Source organism: Nuphar pumila, chromosome 5 (assembly GCF_984573655.1).
Source record: "Nuphar pumila chromosome 5, dmNupPumi1.hap1.1, whole genome shotgun sequence".
Taxonomy (NCBI): Eukaryota; Viridiplantae; Streptophyta; class Magnoliopsida; order Nymphaeales; family Nymphaeaceae; genus Nuphar; species Nuphar pumila.
The window spans coordinates 126,556,600-126,577,890 of record NC_143253.1 but is presented as its reverse complement, the minus strand read 5'-3'; the positions used below and the strand labels follow the sequence as shown (position 1 = coordinate 126,577,890).

General features: G+C 34.1%; 1 protein-coding gene across 1 annotated transcript in view; it reads right to left on the bottom strand.

Moving 5' to 3' along the window:
• Nucleotides 1-4,230: 4,230 nt before the first annotated feature.
• The window catches only part of LOC149838594 (callose synthase 5-like), a 123,210-nt gene continuing 106,149 nt past the window's right edge, over nt 4,231-21,291 (bottom strand). The window contains exons 41-42 of the mRNA XM_090008277.1: nt 5,494-5,679; nt 4,231-4,575 (exon numbers count right to left, since the gene is read on the bottom strand). Coding sequence (XP_089864403.1) covers nt 4,345-4,575; nt 5,494-5,679 — 417 coding nt within the window. The 3' untranslated portion in view covers nt 4,231-4,344. The remainder of the gene's footprint in view (nt 4,576-5,493; nt 5,680-21,291) is intronic.

Here is a 21,291-nt window from a genome sequence, read left to right as displayed (position 1 = left end):
ACCATGCAATTGCTTGTGACATTTTATGGCAGTCATAGACTGCATCCGTTCCATTGTTTCCATTGTCTCAAAGAAAACATGTTGCTTGAATCGGCCAACCTTCATCGATTTTGGTTTGGCTAGAAACTTGATTATTTTGTTAAACTTGTGTTGTGAAAGTTGTTGGGTCTTGGATTTAATACTTCATCGTGGTAGTTCTTGATTGAGTTCTCATTTGTGCATGCAATATTTGAAACTTGCCTGCACTTTTTAAAGAGTTCGGTTTTGTGAAATTGTTATCATGCTATCTTGTGTTTGGTAAATATCTCTCATGTGTTGCTTGTATTTTTTATCTAACCAGAGTTGGGTTAAGGAGGAGGGGATATTGAACATTGTAAAAATTATCATTAGAAGTGTTTTTTTATGCAGGTCGAACTTTAATCACCCAAAGATAAAATTGACAGATAATAATCTTATTTGTGCTCGTTGTTTCCATTTTCGGTTTTCTGGTTCGTCTGGCCCAGTCTAAGTAAATAGAGTGTATTTTCTTAGATATAGGACAGATTTATGCGTGATTAGATTCGTTGAAAAGATGATGAATTTTTTGACAACTTTTGTATTTTCTCCATCAATAGATTCTATATTTACAGTCTCTAATAACGGACCCAAACAGAGAGCATTCTCATTCACATGACTATGTTCTAGTTTATCAGTCAGTCTCAGTGTTGATGTGATATCTTGACACCCTAGAGTCAGAATTTTGTGTTCTTGGAGTTGTTGAAAAGCTATCAAAAATATCTACATCTTTCATGTTTTGTCCATCAACAGATTCTGTCCCTAAAGTCTATAAATAGACCCGAACAGAGAGAACAGTCTTTCGGGTGACTATTTCTGGTATGTAAGTCAATCCTGTTGTTTGAATCATATCTTGATTTCTCGATATCAAAAAACTATGATTTTTGAAGCGTTAGAAAGATGTTTCTATCGTATGCATTTTCTCTATTGACCATATTTTCAAATCCAGTAACCTACTGAGTTGAATTTCAGTAGTATCAATCACTACCGTATTTCTAAAATCTCATTTTGAAAGCTTCCGCAATAGAATAGTAGGTTCGGTGTCTTGGTCACAAACTAACTCGTGGTCAGTCTGCACCATTATTGGTATCAAAGCTAGTTCAGGGTTTTTTCTAATTCTAGAGTGCTCGTGGGTGCATTCGTCATGGCATAGCGAATGAGTGGTCAAGGTCGAGGCAACTATGACTTCGACAATGAAGCATGTGATCTTAGATGTGAAAATCATGACTTGCGGCGATAAGTCAAAGAGCTAACCCGTAGAATAAATGACTTTACTAGGGAGAGGGAACATCGATCTGAGCATAGTACTCACAAATCTCGAGGGTTTCATGATGCGAGTCAGTATGACTTTGATAGCAAGTTTGACCCACATATGTGTTTGCATTAGGGTAGGAACATGGATCTTCCTAGGAGATCCAATTGGGAGTCAGGTCTTAAGTTTGAAATTCTTGAATTTAAGAGATCCAACACTCTAGAGGAGTTCTTGGACTGGTTAGGTGTGGTCAGGGAGGTCCTAGAGTTCAAGGAAGTCCTCGAGAAAAATAGAGTATGATTAGTCACCCTTAGGTTGAAGGGTAGGGTTGTTGCTTGGTGGAGACAACTCAAGCAGACTCGTATGTATCAGGGTAGAACACCTATCGAGCATTAAGAGAATATTGAACAAAAGCTTTGAACTCAGTTTCTATCTCGCAATTACCATATGGAGTTGTACCAGAGGTACCAGAACCTCAAACAAGGTACAAAGGATGTCGATCAGTATAACGAGGAGTTTCATGATTTGGTAGCTAGGAATGTTGTGTCAGAAGCTCATCAACGAGCTAGACAGCAGAAGAAGTCTTCACAGAGAAAGACTTTGGCTAGAGTCAATCAGCCCATGAAGACCGCTAGTCATGCACCTGCTGCACTGGCTCACAGAAAATGCAATTTAAATCTAACAATAATTTTGAAGAGAAAAATATTTTAAAGATTTTAACAAATAACCCCATATACCCAAGAGAATTCAAAAATCCCAATCATTTTGATAATTAACACTCATAAAACAAATGAGATTTTAAAAACATTTTTAGAAATAACAAATAATTTTTCAAATATAAGAAAAAATGGTGTTGTTCTCATGCATAATGTATGAGATAGACAACAAAAAGTAAAAATAACTAAAAGATTTAAAATGCATATAGAGTCAAGATTTCTCTTGAATCCAAGCCATACGTCGATCATTATTTCTTCATGAGACACAAATCCGAACCAATGAATTTTAAAACCCAAAGAGGCAAAATACCAAGAAAATTTTCTTGGATTTGATATCATGTAATGAAATAAGCAAAAAATAAAAGTACAATGTGTACGAGTACAAATATAAATCCACTAAGGGATAATACAAAGGCACTAAGGTACTACACAAGCACAAAGTGCATACAATAGCTACAAAGAGCCTAAATGTGCACAAACACAAGTCCTCAAAGAGACAACACACAATCCAATCAATGACAAATACATAAGATTACAAGATACGCTAATGAACACATACATAAGAACACAAAATATAAAATAAAAATTCTTTATTGATGTAGAATGCTTAGAAAAAACATTAGAAACAAATGAAGGGATTTACCGCTTTATATAGGCTACATGGGTCACCATATAGTCGTTGGGATGCTCCCAACGGCAAATATAGCCATTGGGGAGATCCCAGCGACTATATTGGACTTTGTCCAATATACCTTTATAAAAGAGGGAGAAGACAAAAAAATATAAAAACTGTACAAGACAAAACTTTCTCTAATAGGTAGTACCTATTACATAAGTGCAAATAACCAAAATGCCCATACATGGGAAAAACCTATTACAATAATAAAACAGTTATATATATATATATATATATCAAGGTTGTATGTATCATATCATAACCCGTATCGGTCGGGCCAAAAATAAGATACGTATCGTATCGTATTGTATCATATCGTAAAAAATCATAAATTTTGAAAAAAATAAATAAATTCTAAAAAAATCATAAAAAACAAAATAAATTTTAAAAACTCATAATACATAAAACAATAATGATTTGCACAAAATACATCGAGAAAATCACATATGAAGCTTTAATGTCTCTATGAGCTGCATAAGACATTATCAAACATCAACAATCTCACAAGAACAATGCAAAATATTAAATATCTTGCAATTAAGAATATGCCACAAGACTCATACTTTCATATTACATAAACAAAAATATTATGACAATAGTTGCAGTCGATTTTCAATCGGTTTTCACTCATTACTTGAGTGTCTCATTGTCACACTAGATCATCTTATGCCATTTGTGTTGGAGGAGTGTAAAACCTGATTTCTACCTTGATATAAATCTCTCATTTTTGCGGATCCAGTGGGGGCAATACCCCCGAGAGTAACTTTGTAATTTTACTCATAATATTTTTTTTTTACCTTAACCCACTTCTTGAGTAGAAAAAATGATGAAAATACACTCTTGATGAAATCGCAAAAGCTCTCTTCTTTTGTGCACAAATCAGCCCCCAAATTGCTCTCATGAGTAATAGGGTGCATGGATACCTATCTAATGATTTCTACAAAAATGAAAGAGTCAGCCCTCAAGAGGTCTTTAAAATCCAAAATTGAAAAATTATGATTTGGTCATTTTTAAGAGTGTTGACCATGTATCGTACGATACACCCCATATCATACAATACAGACATGTATCGTACATACACCCCATATCATACAATACAGACATGTATCGTACGATACATATAATACACACTTGTATTGTGATACGAGTGCATATCGTATCGATATTCTAAATAATGACAATACATATCGTATTGTATCATACAATACAATATATATATATATATATACACTTTAACAGTTGCATACATGAATTTTTTTAAAAATACATGCATTATTGAATTACTCTTAAAACTTGTGTGCAAACTTGGAAATTACCCTTAAATAAAAAAATAAGACAGAACAGAAAACAAAAACCAATAACATGGTGTATTGCATCTGATGTTCATCACATTTTTATTGAAAAAAACCAGAATTCTGATCAAAGAATGGAATGTGAGGAACAAGAAATGCTATGTTAGAAGATACAAGAGGAGAGAAAAGAATGCTATGTTAGAAGATACAAGAGGAGAGAAAAGAATGCTATGTTAGAAGATACAAGAGAGGAGAAAAGAATGCAATGTTAAAAGATGCAAGAGGGTACAGCAACAAATACAGACATGTACTTTTTTTCATGTTAGCCTCTTTTCGTTTCTGGCACATGTATCCTCAGTTTTGCTTCTTCCCTCCAGTCAAAATTCGTGAAATTTGCAAGCCTCGGCTGAATGCTTGGTTGAAGAGCAGTCGCGTCTGAAACTCAGATACAAAGGGGAACCAGGCAAGGATAGCAACAGGGGAAAAAATTACAAGGCCCATAATATAATCGTATCCCTTTGCAAGTGCTTTTACTGAGGCCCAGAGGCCCAAAGCTTTCACCAGTGGCCTGCATGCTTGCGCAATCTGCATCAACATTATGATAAGGATCTCTCATCAACAAGACTGCACATATTGGCATAACAAGTTCAACTGCATAGAGCTAGGATGTCAACAACTAGCACAATTCATTAATGTTGTCAGCAGATTCAATAAAAGCAAGACTTTTTACTTAACAACATTAGATCTCAGGATAGAGGAATTACAAGTGAGATGACATTGGAGATGGACCATTGAGGCAAGCTCAATGTCCAAGGAAATTAACATAAACCACAGATTTGGTACGCTTTAGAGGGAGAAAAAAGGTTGCCACTGTATGTCAACTTATTTCACTAGCATTTCTATGTTCTATCCAGTGTTATCAGTATCCTATCGAGCTGTATCGGCCATCAAACTGATATGATACTGCATCAGGTATCATCAGGTTGTGATTAATAGGTTGTATCAGCCCGTATCCTACAATATGGTACGATACACCCATTCTATTATCGTTTTGACATGTTTGGCAAATCCAAGTAGATTTGATTTTTTCTTTGTTTTATGTAATTTAACTCTAAACAGTAAACATTTTATTTTGTTATTTATTACATTTTGCATGTTTCAGTAGTGCACAGCTATGTTTAAATGATTATAATACTTAAATTAACTTTATTATTGCATTTTATGTTTTTTCCTAGCTTTTCTGATTTTTTAGATTTTTCTGATTTTCTGTAATTTTTTAAATAGGGTTTTTTCTGTATCTTATGATACAACACAGTATGATACATGCCCTTCCAATACAGGCTTCAATATGCTTTTTACAACATTGGTTCTATCACTGAGTGCCCAATAGACTTGTTTTGTAGTAAAAAAAAAAATGAAAACAAAAATGAAAAATCTAGCAGTTTATCTTGCCTGTCACACAAATGCTATGTTTATGATAGATAGGAGGGAGAAGAAAAACACCTGTAATAGCGCCCACGCTGTTGGCGTGAAAGCCAAGATACTGGCAAAGATGTCCCCAACTGTGAGGTTAAGCAGCAAGAAGAGGATAACTACAGCCGCAACTGATCCAATAAACAATAATAGTTTGAGCAGTCTGAACATCAATTGGAAATCTGCACTGAACTTCTTCCTTCCCATGGACACCACCTGCAGCATAGTTTCCAATATCCATTTAGGTGATCTATTTAAGTAACCAACCTAGTGTAATGAAGTATGCGGAAATGTAATACAAGAATGCTAATGCATTCACAATGTCCATTAATGTACAAGCACAAAGGCACAAGAGAGAGATAAGAGAGAATTTCACTTAGACAATACAAAAAGCCTTTAAAAGGCTACACAAATAAGTAAAAAGTAAAGAACTTTATTGTAAAGGAGCTCACAAGCTTAAGAATACAAGGGGAGAAGTCCCTTATTTATACATAAAAAAAAAAAGGGAAAAAGGAGAGCCATTGGGGGCTCCGACATGGTGTCGTTAGGAGCCCTCAACAGTCATATTTATGACCGTTGGGGGTCTCAACGACTCTATGTGGGAGCCCCCCAATGCTTAATAAAAAGGACAAAAAAGAAAAGAAAAGAAAATAAATCTACCCTATTTGAAATAGTTATTTCTAGAAGCCACCATGTAAAAAGACCAAAGTACCCCTGTATATATATTTTAACAGCTTGGTATACATATACATACATAAAGACATACAAATGCATAAATCAATATATACATATATAGAATGAAAAATTATAATGAAACTTCAAGTACACAGGAGAGATGCCATGAGGGGCTACAAAAGAGTGCACACCCACACAAATACAAAGCCACTAATGAGCAAGATACAAAGAGCCACAAAGGGCTAATCACAATGCTCATAAATAGGAACAAGAACATTGTTAAGATATAGTTAATACATATATATATATAGTTATGTAAACCAAAATACCCATTAGGGGTATTTCAGTCTTTTCACCAAATAGGCATCAGCCCCTAATGGGCTGATATTTTATTGTTCATTGTCTTTTGCATTTTTGTCTTTTGTATTTTTTGTTTTTTTATTTTATTTTTTGTTATGCAAAAGGGGCAGCCCATATGACTGTTGGAGCTGCCCCAACAGTCACAAATGTGACCGTTGGGTGCAGTCCCAACAGTCATATGCTCAGCCTCTTATTCTCCCATTGTATTATAAATAGCTCTCATGGGGCCATGTATTTCTTTAACTCTTTGAGAGTGCCTTTTATGCAATAACAATTTGTTAAGACCCTTGTGTGGGTGGTTTCCTTGATTCAATCAAGTATTCTACTTGATTGAAAGTGTGTTCTTGCACGTGTATCAGATTCAATCCACTTCATTACAAAAGTGTGTTCTTGCATGTGTATCAGATTCAATCCACTTCATTACAAACATAAAAAAATAATTGTAATTGAACAAAATGCTATCAAAAAGCAACTCAAGGAGAGGGGGCTAACAATCCCTAATTATATACCAAAAGAACCAAGAGGAGGCCCCCATAGAGACGTTGGGATGAGTCCCAAGGACTCTATGGTTAATGATCATAGAGCCCATGGTCATTAAATAAAAAGAAAAATAAATAAGAAAAATAAAATTACAAGACAGACCTTATTGGACTGTTTTAATTACAAAGGATAAAATGACAAAAATACTCCTGACTACAAAAGTATATATATTATATATATATTAATCAAACTTACGGTGAGATCACTGAAAGTTTGTTAAGGAAAAAAATAAACCGAGGTGCAGGAAGGACTTTGATAAATCTGTAAGTTGACTACGATGTGACGTACAATAACTCAATAGTTCCTTTCAGATACTCATCATGTACATAATGACAATACATCTCAATGTGCTTTGTTCTTTCATGGAATGTGTGGTTGCTCACAATGTAAATTGCACTTTTGTTGTAACAACACATTTTCGAAGGTTTGGAGATATAAACTATCATATCTTGAAGAAGAGTCATTAGCCATACAAGCTTCATTGTTGTCATGGTCGTGGCTCGATATTCTGCTTTAGTTGAAGACAACGAGACCTTTTGTTGTTTCTTTCACCTTCAAGAAATTAAGGAATCCTCTGTAATGAAAAGAGGCGGAAGCACCAATGAAGTAAAAAGCACTCTTTAAGAGTGACCTCAAGAGCCAAGAACACAAACACTAAAAGTGCACACACAAAACTCTCAAAAGTAGAAAATGACTTAAAGTCATAAGTTGGATTTATTGAAGAAAGGAAGAGAAGGGTGAAAACCCATTGCTTACAAGAGGAGAATACCTCCTCTATTTATAGAGGAGGGAATCTAAAGGAAGGGACCACAAGGGGCTCCCATGTAGTCGTTGGGAGCCCCAACGGTCATAAATCTGACCGTTGGGGCCCCAACGACTACATGTGTGGGGCCCTTGTGGTCTTACAAAAAGGAGAAAATAAAAAACAAAAAAGGAAAAAGAAAAAGGAGAAAAAAGAAAAAAGTAAAAAAGAAAAAGGTTACATTGTGGTTTTACAAAAATACCCCTATCGGGTATTCCAAGAAAGGGAAAACTGTATATATATACATATATGTATATATATACTTATATATATACGAATGTATATATATATATATATATATATAAGAATATGTATATATATATATATACATATTTTAACATCCTCTAAGAAAATACAAAAACCAGTAGTTGATGTTGTGTCATTTGGATTACCACCCCAATTAGCATCAATGCAAGCAGTTAAATCTAAGGATGAGGAGGAGGATAAGAAAGCCCTTTTGAGATTGTATTTAATATATCGAATAATCCTCATAACTATGCCCATGTGTACTGTGGTAGGAGCATGTTGAAAATGATTTGTTGTATGAACTGTGTGAGCGGTATAAGGTTGAGTAATAGAAAGGTAGGTGAGAGATCCAATCAATTGTTGATAAGGAGTAAGATCTTTGAGTAGTACACTATCTTCAAGTATTAATTTGGCATTTATGACTTCTAGGGTCTCTACCTTTTCACCAGAAATTCCTGACCTAGCACATATGTCAATAACCAATTTCATTTGGGAGAGGATATATCCTCTGGATTAGTAGAAAACCTCAATTCCTAAAAATATCTTAAAAACCCTAAGTCAAACATATCAAAATTTTTCTTTAAAATAAATGTAATTTCAATAACTCCTTTGTCAATTCTTTTAATGATTATGTCATCAACATATAGTAGAAGTATCACAATCTTAGTACATGTTTTCTTGACAAAGAGAGCAGTGTCAATATAAAAAAAAATCTCAAACCAAGCAAACATTACTAAACTTATTATACCAAGCCTTAGGAGCTTGTTTAAGACCATACAAGGCCTTCTTTAGTTTCAAAATTTTACTATTAATATCAACTTCTGGCAGAGGACCTACGCAAACTTTCTCACAAAGTTTTTCATTTAAAAATACATTCTTAATGTCTAGTTGATAAATTGACTATTGTTGGATAGAGGCAAAGTCGATTAAGATTCGAACACTGGTCATCCTAGCGATAGGAGCAAAAGTTTCTTCATAATCTATTCCATATTCATGTGCATATCCTTTGGCAACCAATCTTGTTTTAAACCTTTCTAAGGATACAACAATGGTCTTGACTTTAAACACCCACTACATCCCATAGGTTTATTGCCTAAAGAAAGATTACCTATTTTTCAAGTGTTGGCCTTCCTAAGGGCATCAAGCTCTATTTCCATTGTTTTAATCCAATGAGGGATATTTTTTGGCATCATTATAATGGAATGATTCATAATAGGAGTGAAGAGTTATTAAACATGCTCTAAAGTTGTGAGAAAAATAACCATAAGATACAAATCTATTAGGAGCATTAAAGATTCAATTAGATCTTTTAAGTTGGGATTCCTCTAAAGGTATATTTTGAGAGAACTTGTCGAGAGCACATGGATGATCACCTTGTCCACGCCAGGTATAAACATGCATATTTTCAATTAGTCTTTCATTTTGATGACCTACCTCATCAACAATTGAATGTTCATTATTAAAAGCATCATTCAAACAAAGATCAAAAACATCATTAGAGTCAAGCTTTTTAGAGTCATCATGTCATGGTAAAAGATTAAATAGAAATGTATAGTTAATTTCTTCTTTAGTTCCTTTCAAATCCATTTTCATTCCCTAAGAAAGTAATGTCTTTAGAAATATAAAGGTTGTTGTTCTTTGTGTCAAAACAACAATGCCTTTTTTTACTTTCCCAGTATCCCAAGAAAACACACTCAATAGATTTTAGAGATAGTTTAGCATTTTTATGAGTAAGCACATAACTTTGACAACCAAAGATTCTTAGTCTTTTAAAATTGGGAGTCATTTTGAAAAGTTTGCAAATGGTAAGACATTTTGTAAGGAAGATGAAAGCATTCTATTTATTAAGTAGATTGAGGTTAAAATGGCTTCGACCCAAAAAAATTTTGGAATGTCCCTAGAAATGAGAAGAGTCCTATTGGTTTATATTATATGTCTATGTTTCCTTTCCACTAACCCATTTTGTTGAAGGGTTATAGAGCAAGACTTTTGATAACAAATGACAATTTGTTTCAAATAAGTTTGAAAAACATTTGGCATATATTCCCCTCTAAAATCAGAATTAAGAATAGATATGTTACTAAGAAATTGATTTTTAATCATTATATGAAATACTTTAAAAAAAGAGAACACATCAAATTTAAGATTTAGAAAGTAAACCCATGTATATCTAGTGAACTCATCAACAAAAATAATATAATAAGAGTAACCTCCCTTTGATATGACCGGTGAAGGGGTCCATACATCCGAATGCACTAATTTAAAAGGACGAACATAAACAAAATATCTATGGGAAAAAGGAATAACTTTCATTTTTTCAAAAATGCAATCTTTACAAGATATATCATTTTCATTACAAATATTTTGCAAAAAAGGAAAGAGATGCATTTTCGAAAAACTAGGATGCCCACGTCTCTTATGCCAAATATCAATACTTTTGCTTTGTATATAATTACTTTTGACTTGGATGGAAGAGTCAAAAAATCTATAAAGTAAAGATTGTCTCTCCTATGGCCTTGTCCAATAAGCTTCCCTGACTGGAAATCTTGCACGATGCAATATTTAGACGAGAAAGAGACTTTGCATTCATAGTCAAAAATTTAAGAGACGGAGAAAAGATTTAAATTCAATTTTTGAACAACCTTTATTTTTGGAACAAGAAATCTTTGAATCAAGAGTTTCAATACTATCTATTTTTAAAAAGGTTCTACCGGCAGTAGAGACATAAGATGAAATAAAATTAGGGAAAACTTCAGAAATGGCATTCTCATTAGGGCTCATATGAAAAGAAGCACCCAAGTCAATAATCCACATATCTGGAGGAGATGAAGAAGATGCAATGGCAACACCCGAAGTAAAAGATTTGAGGAGTTGTTATAGTGCCTCTAATATTTGACTATGAGTGTTTTTAATATCTCCTTCATTCTTGCTAGATTCTTCCTTCTTAGGTGTGATTTCTTCAACAAAAGTGACTTTGCCTTTAAGCTTTGGGAAAACCGATTTAATATGTCCCAGTTTATTACAATAATGACAAATAGCACCTTTCATATAATCACTATTATAGTTATTTTGTTTTACAAAGTGAGAGGCTCTTACATTGCTACCCAACCTAGTAACGGCCAAAACATCTTCACCTTTAGTAGTCATGCCAAGGTGAGTCCCCTCTTGGCATACCTCGGCAAGAGAATCTTTAAAAGGGATGGTCGATGTAACACCCCGAAATTTTAACTCAAATTTTGAGGACTTTTTTTTTTAACAGCAAAAACAAGAAATACTATAGGGTTAAGCATTTCGAGACATTACGGTGGAGAGAAAACCCAACACATTTATTTCATTCTATTTATCAATGAAAATCATCAGAGTTAAAATCATAAAGGAACTCAAACTATCCCTGGAACAATAAATCCAAAAATCTCGATCTGATGCCTCATCCCGCAGCCGCTCATAAACCTTATTCTTTACCTGAAAAATAGTAAATTTATTGGAATTAGACTACCACGTCTAAGTAGGAAAAACTGTAATTTTTCTTGCAGGTATATCATGTGTCAAGTATGTGATGTGGGTGTCGTGTGTGAGTTTTCAACCTATTAAGACTCACACAAAGAAGGTTATGTAACAGCAGTAACAGACATGTATTCAAGCAGGCATACAGATTATGCAGCAATTATAATTAAGCAATTATAGCATTTTATGCAAAGACAACAATTAAGCAAGTAAGGCATTAAGCAATTAAATCATATTCTGCAACAACAATAACAGTCATGCATAACATTCGTGTAGTAGTCCCAATACGAATTTGATTATCTCATATCCACACATTGCAGGATGTCATATCATCACAAGCTCAGAACATGCTGGAAGAATATAAACCGGTCTCCCTAGTAACTCCACTCAAGGTGATACCTAACATGTTCTAACTGATGTTTATATTGTCTTATCCCGTGGGTACACACGGGCCGAGGCAACCATCACTGAAGAGAACGTTCAGGGGTATATTATTCAAGGTTATTTTATTAACCCGAACATTCTAACTGTGACTGAAATCCCAAGGGAGCGGCCAGTGACCGAGAGAGCCTCCCAAAGGCCAAAACCAAAACAGGATGCATCCCTAACTTCTGCAGAAGAGCAAAGAGCTACCACCTAGGACATATTGGTAGTCCGGGTCCCCCAACTCCGAGGACTGGGGACCAACAAGTCACTTTAGCTCGAAACAAAAAAAAAACATGTCCCCAGAGTTTTGTACCACCTACCCTCTCCAAGGTAAGCCTGAATCTGAGTGAGTTAATCTTTTCATTTAATTATTTTCCCGAAGTATGGGGTATTTCCCCAACTTCCTTCTACTATCATAGCAGTAGAATTCTCAACCTTAGTCATTTTACCAAGGTGTATAAATCATCCAAATCCTTTCTCCATATTGATTGCTTAAACCCACTCAGAGTGCTCCGGTGCCTTTAAACCAGTCAAGCACACAAGTCTCGGTACCTTTAAACCAGTCAGGCCATAAAAATTAAATTTAAGTTTCTCATCAATGTTATGGTTATTACCCAAAGTGCTTCGGTACCTTCAAACCAATCGTACACAAATGCCCTGATATCTTTAAACCAGTCAGGCTCACAGAAATTAACCTTGAATTTTTTTTCCACTAATGTTATTAACCTTGAGTGCAAGCTCGTTACCCAAAGTACCTGCATCAGGTACCCAATTCATATTGCCCAATTAGGCAAGATTCCTAAACTCCCTATCATTCATTTTGACTCCACAGTGGACAAGGAAAAACAATTCACATAACTTGACTGCATGCAACAAACATTTTCAATAAATGACATTTCTTTAATATGTCTCACAACTCTCCTACAGAAAACAGTCAAACTCAGACATTTCCAGATTTGAATGTCAGTAGCTTACATCCCATAATTTCATATATAAACAAATTGCACATACGCCCATTTTTATATCAAGTTACAATTCCTTCTATCACTAAAAAATAAAACATAATGTTTCACAAATATGTAGCATCACATATTTCCCACTACAATCAGGATGTCATATACATGTTCATAATGGCAATAAAGATTAAAACACACTTTGTTCTCCTTTTTTTTTGTAACTAGCACATAATAGTAGTTGATTTACTTAGAGAATATGCATTGCATAAATCAGACGTGCAGTTTCAGAAATTTATTAATGACCCTACATGACAACATTTCGAAAAATATGTGGGTTCTTTCATGTATAACACCAATATACTTCTGTGTACGCTCCCCAATATGTGCAGTAAGAGTAATGTCGTGTAATGGTTGTATGAGTACTGTGAAAAAGCACATAAAATTTAAACACAAAGTGCATGTCCATTTGTTCGTGTACATAAGGTTATAGCCAAGGCTCAATTTACTCACAATTTATAACACATATACCGTTAAGGTTATACAACAATTAGCAAGGAAATAATAGGACAAACTCTATTATAACTACCCAAATATACATGTAGATATTGTTTTGCATATGAATAGGCATATACTTGTACAGCCTAACAGGTTGACAGGTGTGTACAGGTTATTGTTCTACCAAGGCTAAAAAAATAATCTATCAATCAATCAGTATGTGCATGCTTCTATTCTACACCACGCAATAGTCTGGGCATAATAATTTTAGAATATACAGTTATCTGTGCCTGAGAAAAATCAGGACACACAAAACACGCGCTTAAATTACAGTTATACAGGCATCAAATTAATATACAACTTCCTATGAAACAGAATATCATCATAATAGGCAGTAAGCATCAGATTAATGTGCACTTTCATATGAAACAGAATATCATAATATCATGTAGCTAACTTGACATTTGGAAATATGGAACACAGGCAGCTTCGTGTGAAATCGAAGATCATTATAATAGGCAGCTAAATTGCCATTGATTAATCATATGAAAAAAAAATATGCACAAGTCCTAATCATACTTAGTGACATTCACAAGTGGCCCACTATATATATATATATATATATAGAGAGAGAGAGAGAGAGAGATAACATCTAACTATTAAATGCACAAACAGTTGTGGAACAAGTCCATGAAAACTTTTTCTTTTGATGCAAGGTGGGCAAGGTAGGGGAAGAGACTTAGTGGGATCTGAACCTGAGGCCCCCTGGGTCAAGATAGCATGTCCATACTAATCCAGCTATCATACTTGATCCTTATGAGAACATGATGAACAATAAGTCTTATTTATTCTAGTATAGATTGGCAATAGATAGAGGACCAATCTGATGTCGTGTACACACTAAATCATATTAGAGACAAATAGAAACTGAAGAAAAGAAGTTTAAAGGAGTAAATTAGCGAAGCCAGTATCCAAGAAGTTCGATGGAGTAGCTCAGTGAAATCTAGCACCAAAAAAAATAACATGCCAATCTCTTTCAAGGAGACCGTTACATAAACACAGAAACCTACATTCAGGAATATTAACAGTTCTCTGTAATTTCTTTTACATTGTAGATATGCATTACAACTATTCCAGATTACAGCGACAATAGCATTGCTCGACACCAAGATCAATAAAAAGGGCTAAAGAGGCAATAAGTACAATCCACAATATAGACAAATAGATGCAGGAGACAATATGGAGTAGCTAGCTGAACTAAATTTAAGGATGCATAAGGCAGGGAAATAACCTCACCAAAGAAAGGGGCCCAAAACAGTGAGAAACCAACAAACAATGTCAAAGAACTGAACACGCATGGAAGGTTCTTACAAGTTATGTTGTTAAAATAACACATTACTAAGCTTCGTTGTGGACAAAGAAGCTTCCCTATTGAATGTACACAATCATGAAAAGAAGCACGTTAGCTGAAGATCAGTAAGAAAGGCATGCTTGATCCTCTTGTGGAATGTACTGCTACAAGCTCCACAAAGTAACTCTTACGTGATCACCAAATTTACCAAAATTTATATCAAAAAGAATAATTCAAATCATGAGGTGAGATTCCCTTGCATTCTTGAACACAGTATACGGAAGATTTACAAATCCCTATTCTCGAAAATCCCATTCCTAATACAATCGGAAACCCCCAAATTGTAGATTTGGGGTTTCCAGTTTAGGGTTGACAGAAAAACCTCCGATTTGGGGATTCTTTTTTTTTTTTCTTTTTGTTTCCCACGCACACACCTAATCACATTCCATAGCCCACGAGAAGAAATCACAACATCCTACCTGTTTCGGCGAGAGGGAGGAGGCTGTCGCGGTTGGGAAGGTCGTCGGTGTCGATTGCTCCACCGTCGAGCGAGAAATCGAGAGAGGAGCGAGAGACCGAGGATAGGGGAAGACAAACAGGCTGCTGCTGCGAGAGGCGAGTCCGCCGACCTCGATTTCTCCATTGCCGAGCAAGGGTTCAAAAGGACAAGGAGACAGAGACTGTGGGAGGAGAAAGAAGAGGAGAGTGGGAGGAAGAGGAAGACAGAGGGCATGAGAGGAAGAGAGGTGTGGGAGGGGAGTAAATAGGGCAGGTGGCCCCGAAACGGAAGGAGGTAGTTACCTCCTCCTCCCCGGCGGCTGCGCACACCCCTTCCCCTTTCACACCATCGCCCTGCGTTAGGGTTCACTCAGAACCCTACGCAGCATATCGGGAGCCCAGTATCGGGTAAAAAAAAATTTTAATTACTTACCTTGCGTACGCGGGGTGCGGCTCGGGTCTGGATCCGAGACCCGGGATCCAACCGAGTGTTGGATCCGCGTCCCTCCTGCGATGTGGATCCGTAAGTTGGATCCATATGGATCCAACCATAAATTTATTAAAATTATTTTTTATATATTATTTATCTATTTATTTCTAATATATGTATATGATATTATATATATGGACCCAAATTGATATGGGTCTCGGGTCCGAATCGTGGATTCCAGTAATTTATTATAGACCCAACCTTAAAATTTTAAGTGGATCCATACTACATTTAAATCTCAGATGTCCAGGATCCAATTGTCGTAATGTGAATCCACCCATCACATATGCTATTCCGGACCCCTCTAAAGTGTTATAGGTACAAAAATAGAAATTTTCTCATTATCGTCTGATTTACTTCAAGGATCCAAATAGGTTATCCAAGATCCAATAAATAGTAAATAATTAAAACAATAAAATATTCTTGTATCACTTTAATGACTTAAAATCTAAATTTATTTATCTGATAAAAATCACGGGTATTACAGTCGAGGTCCTATGAAGGAGAAAGGACCTCACTTATACAAATTCCGGTCTTAGACCATAAAGAAAATAAAAGAAGTGTTCTTTCTCAACTTGCTATCTTCTAAGTTCAATATCTTCGGGAGCCACCCATTTTGGCTCAAGAAGTGTTAATTTGTCTCAAAGAAGAGACAAAGCACTAAAATAATCACGAATATTCATGTCCCTTGTGCAGTGGTTTTAATCTTGTCTTGACAAAAATATTGTCTAGCAAGATCTTTTTGGGTATACATACCCTTAAGAAAGAACCATACTTCATTAGCTCTTTAGAACTTAGCAATGTTGGCACATATTTGTATGTCAATGTTATTCATGAACTGTGCTAAAATCTTAGCATGGTTGCTTTCCTAATCTTCTACCTTTAGTTGATGTTCATGGATAGCCTTAATGCGATCATCTCCTTCAAGGGCATTTTCAACACATTCTTCGACTTTGGCGAGCTTTAAAGATGGTTCGGGAGTGGTGTGTTAAGATAGATGTATTCTTTTGTATATATATATATATATATATATGTATGTATCCGTATATATATTATATATATGATTAATCAATATATGTTGACTAAAGTCAACATTGGTTGACTTCTAGCCATTGAAGAGGGTGTCCAACAACTAGATTTCTAGTCGTTGGACCCTCTCCAATGGCTAAAAAGGGCTTTTTGTTCTCCCTTTACTCTCTTCTTCACTCTATAAATAAGTGGGTGTGTAAAACCTATAAATATTGGATATTATTAATAAATAAATAATTTATTTTTATCTTTGAATTAGAAATGTGTTTCTATCATTTAAATCTCATTTATTGGTGTTTAAATGCTCAATTACTCATTTATGGCTAACAAGGATAAAATTAGTATTTTTAAAACTATTTCAGATATTTAATAATCAATTATATTACATCTTATAAAAAACATGTTTTTAAGAGTTTTGTAAAATATTGGTGTAATATCATTGAATTTTGGAATTTACTAGATGAATTTAGCAAGTTAAAAATCTTAATTTTTAACCAAGAGGCATTTTGGTCATTTTAATCAAAAGTACTATTTAAAATATTTAATCTATGTTTTGTAATAATCAAATTTGATGAGATGGAGATGTTGGTGTATGCATCGTTTTTTGCTCAGTAGTTAATATTTATTGGTGGTCTACCCTATTTTTCTATATTTTTGAAGATTTCATATTTTTAGAGCTTTTGACATTTTTGACCATGCATCAAGTGTTGGGTTCATTGTTGCTTGAGCGGTCTTTGTGGATTTTGAAACCCCTTGGTCTTTCGGGTTTTGATTTGTTGTTCTTCACATTATCAAAGCAAGTTTCCTTAACTAATCTCATAGAAAGCATGTTTAGGCACTAATTACGTAAGCATAATGTTGTTGCGCTAAATACTTCACTGAATTGCAAATACAAATTATGCGCACACACCGCACGAAGTTGTGGATATCTAGGGGTGATATTGTTGCCTATATGTTTAACTGATTTGAATGCAGGATATACTAAAAATGTAAAATGTGATACGCTAAGTATCAAAACAGCTATAAGTCAATGTGCATTGAATGCAAAAATGCAAATCGGGTAAATGCTCATGGTAAGTACGTGGTGCAAATGCATCACCTAATAAATTTATTGTTATTGTATATAACACTTTCCTGCTCACACACACACCACTTAGTTGTAGATATTTAGGACTGTTATGATTGTAGTTCAAAGATCATGTTGAGCATGATTTGAATGTATGAGAATATAATTGATTTTCTTGTCGTAGTTCGGAGATCATGCTCGTCATGATTTTAAATAGCAGAATATGGAGTATGTTTGTTGCAGGTATATGTTTGAGCATGCATTTATGTAAATGAATGTTGCATAAATAGATATGTTTGACATGACCATATTGAATGATAGTGTGAAATAATAATTGTGTAATCATGCACGAAAGCATGAACGATAGAATCATGTTCATGATATGATTATGCAAATACCGTTATGCATGAACTGATACGTACGAACCATGATTTGTGTGAATGCTATTAATATATATATACTATGTGTGAGAAACATTATGCATGAAATACTTGCTTTGCATATTGATTCATGTGGTGAAACAACATATATATGACTTGAATCTTGTGTGCATAACTCGAACTATGTAAGAGTTACGTATGTTGAGGTTTAGTTACTTCGTATTATGAAATGTGCATGTTCACGTATGCATGCATAGAACTCATGTTTTGTTTACGTATAATTCGATGTTCAATCTATGAAATGCAATGTTCCTTGTGGCGATGATAATGATGCATAGGATAATATGCTTTTGTATGATATGATTTAAATGCCATGTGATATGAAATTATGAAGGAATACGATAAATGTTTAAGTTCAATAGTGAATTATGGTTTATGAAACCTTATTGGCTAAATGTGTGATTTTATGATTTAAGTGTCATATGAAGTAATGTATGATGTGATGCATATTGATTATATACATGCTTGTGCCTGTGTTGGTGGCTAACGACCCAGAGAGTGGTCAATTGATTTGATGCATGTATCATAATAGTTTTTACTGGATATCGTACCCACTGAGGAATTGTTTTCAAAGGATTCTCTGTGAGGGTATGCATGATCAGATCAGGTAATCCGACTAGAGCGGTAAGTATCTGTGAGGAAGTACATTATCCAAGAATAGGCAGCCCACGAAGACTGTATATTCATGTAAGGAACTTCATTATCCAAGACCAGGCAGACCATCCGTCTAGGGTAGTAACTCCTTGTGAGGTTGTACATTTCCCAGACTAGGCGATCTAGTGTGGATCTTGTGAATATTTATATGATTAAATGAAAGGTTATAATGAATTATGATAATTTTTTGAGTTGATTGAGATAACCAGTTATGAATCTATAGATTTAGCTTTTCTATTATAGCATGATTATATACTGAACTAAAATGTGAAAATCAGATCCTTTTTTATTTTAGATCTTGATATGAGGTTATGGTTGTGACGCTTATATTAGCGTATAGGTGAATAACACATCACGTGTATAAATGACTAATTTTGACTTATTAGGTGAATGATACATCACGCCTACATAGTTTCATTGCAAATAATTGCATTATGATTGTTTGAGTTAATACATCACACTTATGTATTATGATTGATGTGTATCATGAATATTTAACTAAAATACTTAGAAGGTATGTGCGTGTGTTTCACACTGGAATGGTCAAATGTGATTTGACTTATTGTTTATAAGAATTATGAATGTATATAAAAATGATGCAATGATATGAATGCCTTAGATGCATATAAATTATGCTTTATTATGTGAGTTAAGGTTGAATAGAATATTAAGTGATGAAATACTTTTAAATGCTTTATGTTTGAATGCTTGAAATGAATTACTCATAGGACATTCCCTTATTTATCACTTTACGATTGATAAATAATATATCATGTCTTTACCTTTAAATGCTTGATATGTTTTCTTTAAGTTTGAGTTGCTTTACCAGACTTTAGCGAGTCTAACCCTGTTTTATGGGGAACAGGTAATGCAGGTAAAGTATGATGAGTAGTTGGAGCGAAAGACTGGTCGAGTTGCATCCTCGAGGCTCCACTCTTATCTTGCGATCTTGATAGACATGATCTTTTCGTTTTAAGTACTTGATCATATAGAGACTAAACTATTGTTTTTATACTCTGATTTGAAATGAAATTAAAACTTCATATTTCAGTCTTATATTATACGTGGTTTGAAATATGTATATCTCGTACATTGTGATTTGATTGTTATCTTTAGTGTAACCTTACCTAAAGTCTTAACCATTTTTTAAAATCGTTTTCGCATTATAAGATCTAATTTACTTATAAAAAAAATAGTCTCAAAATTTCAATATTTGAACAAAAATTAAGGTTAAAATTTTGTCGAAGTTATAGGGTGTGTCAATATATGAGGTTTGAGAGTGTATGGGTAGACTTTAGTATAATGAGTGTTTTGAGTGACTTTAGTGAATCTCTTTGTAATTTTGCTTTTCTTTTGTATTATTTGAATTTCATTCTTAATGAAATTGTTTATTTTTCAAGTTTTGTGTTCCATTGTTATTTCTATGATGAATATGTATTCAAATACATTGTATTTGTTGGTTCTTGATCTATTCCGAAGTGCATCGGGATTTATGTTATTCTTATGATATGGTATCAGAGCTTGGCATCTTTGACTTGGTATCTTGTTCGTGTTTGTTATATTAAATAAAACTCTTAATTGATTAATGTCTTGGACTCGATGATCTCATATTCCGGTATGTGTTTTATATTTGGTAAAGTGTCTAGGGTAAAATTTCACAATTTGTTTTTGGTATGTTATGTTGAAAAAATTGGACATGTTTTTCAAATTGACTGAAATTAAAGCTTTCTTTTAAATCTCTTTTTAAATATATTATTATTTTATTGGCTCTTGCATAAGCATGTTGATTCAAAATATATTTTAAGTATGCTAGTACTTTTATTTTAACAAAACATTACTAAGTAAATATGTGATTTTTTAAGGATTTTAAAATTATGATTACATGTTCTTCAGGTTTCTTGCATTGGTGTGTCCTTAGACACTTGTTGTGTTTGTCCATTAAGAACTTTTGTGGATATTTTTGTTCTATCCTATCATCAATAAAATATTATCTTATTGTGTTAACCACCTTGGGTGGATTTAGTGTGTGAGCCCATCTTGTGGCTTGTGCATGTTCCTTTGATGCTTTGGTGAAACTCTTTGAGTGTCCACTTTGTTGATTTGGTGAACATCTTTGAGAAACCTTGTTTTTTTTTTCATGTTAAAACTTATTTAAAAAAAAAATCGTTGTTGTTGAGTCTTAATTGACTTTATGTGTTTTGCCCATTGATGATTTATTGACTTGGGTACTTGTTCGCTCTTGCTACTCTTAGTGATTTCTTTCTTTGATATTTAACATCATGGTTCTTAGAGATCT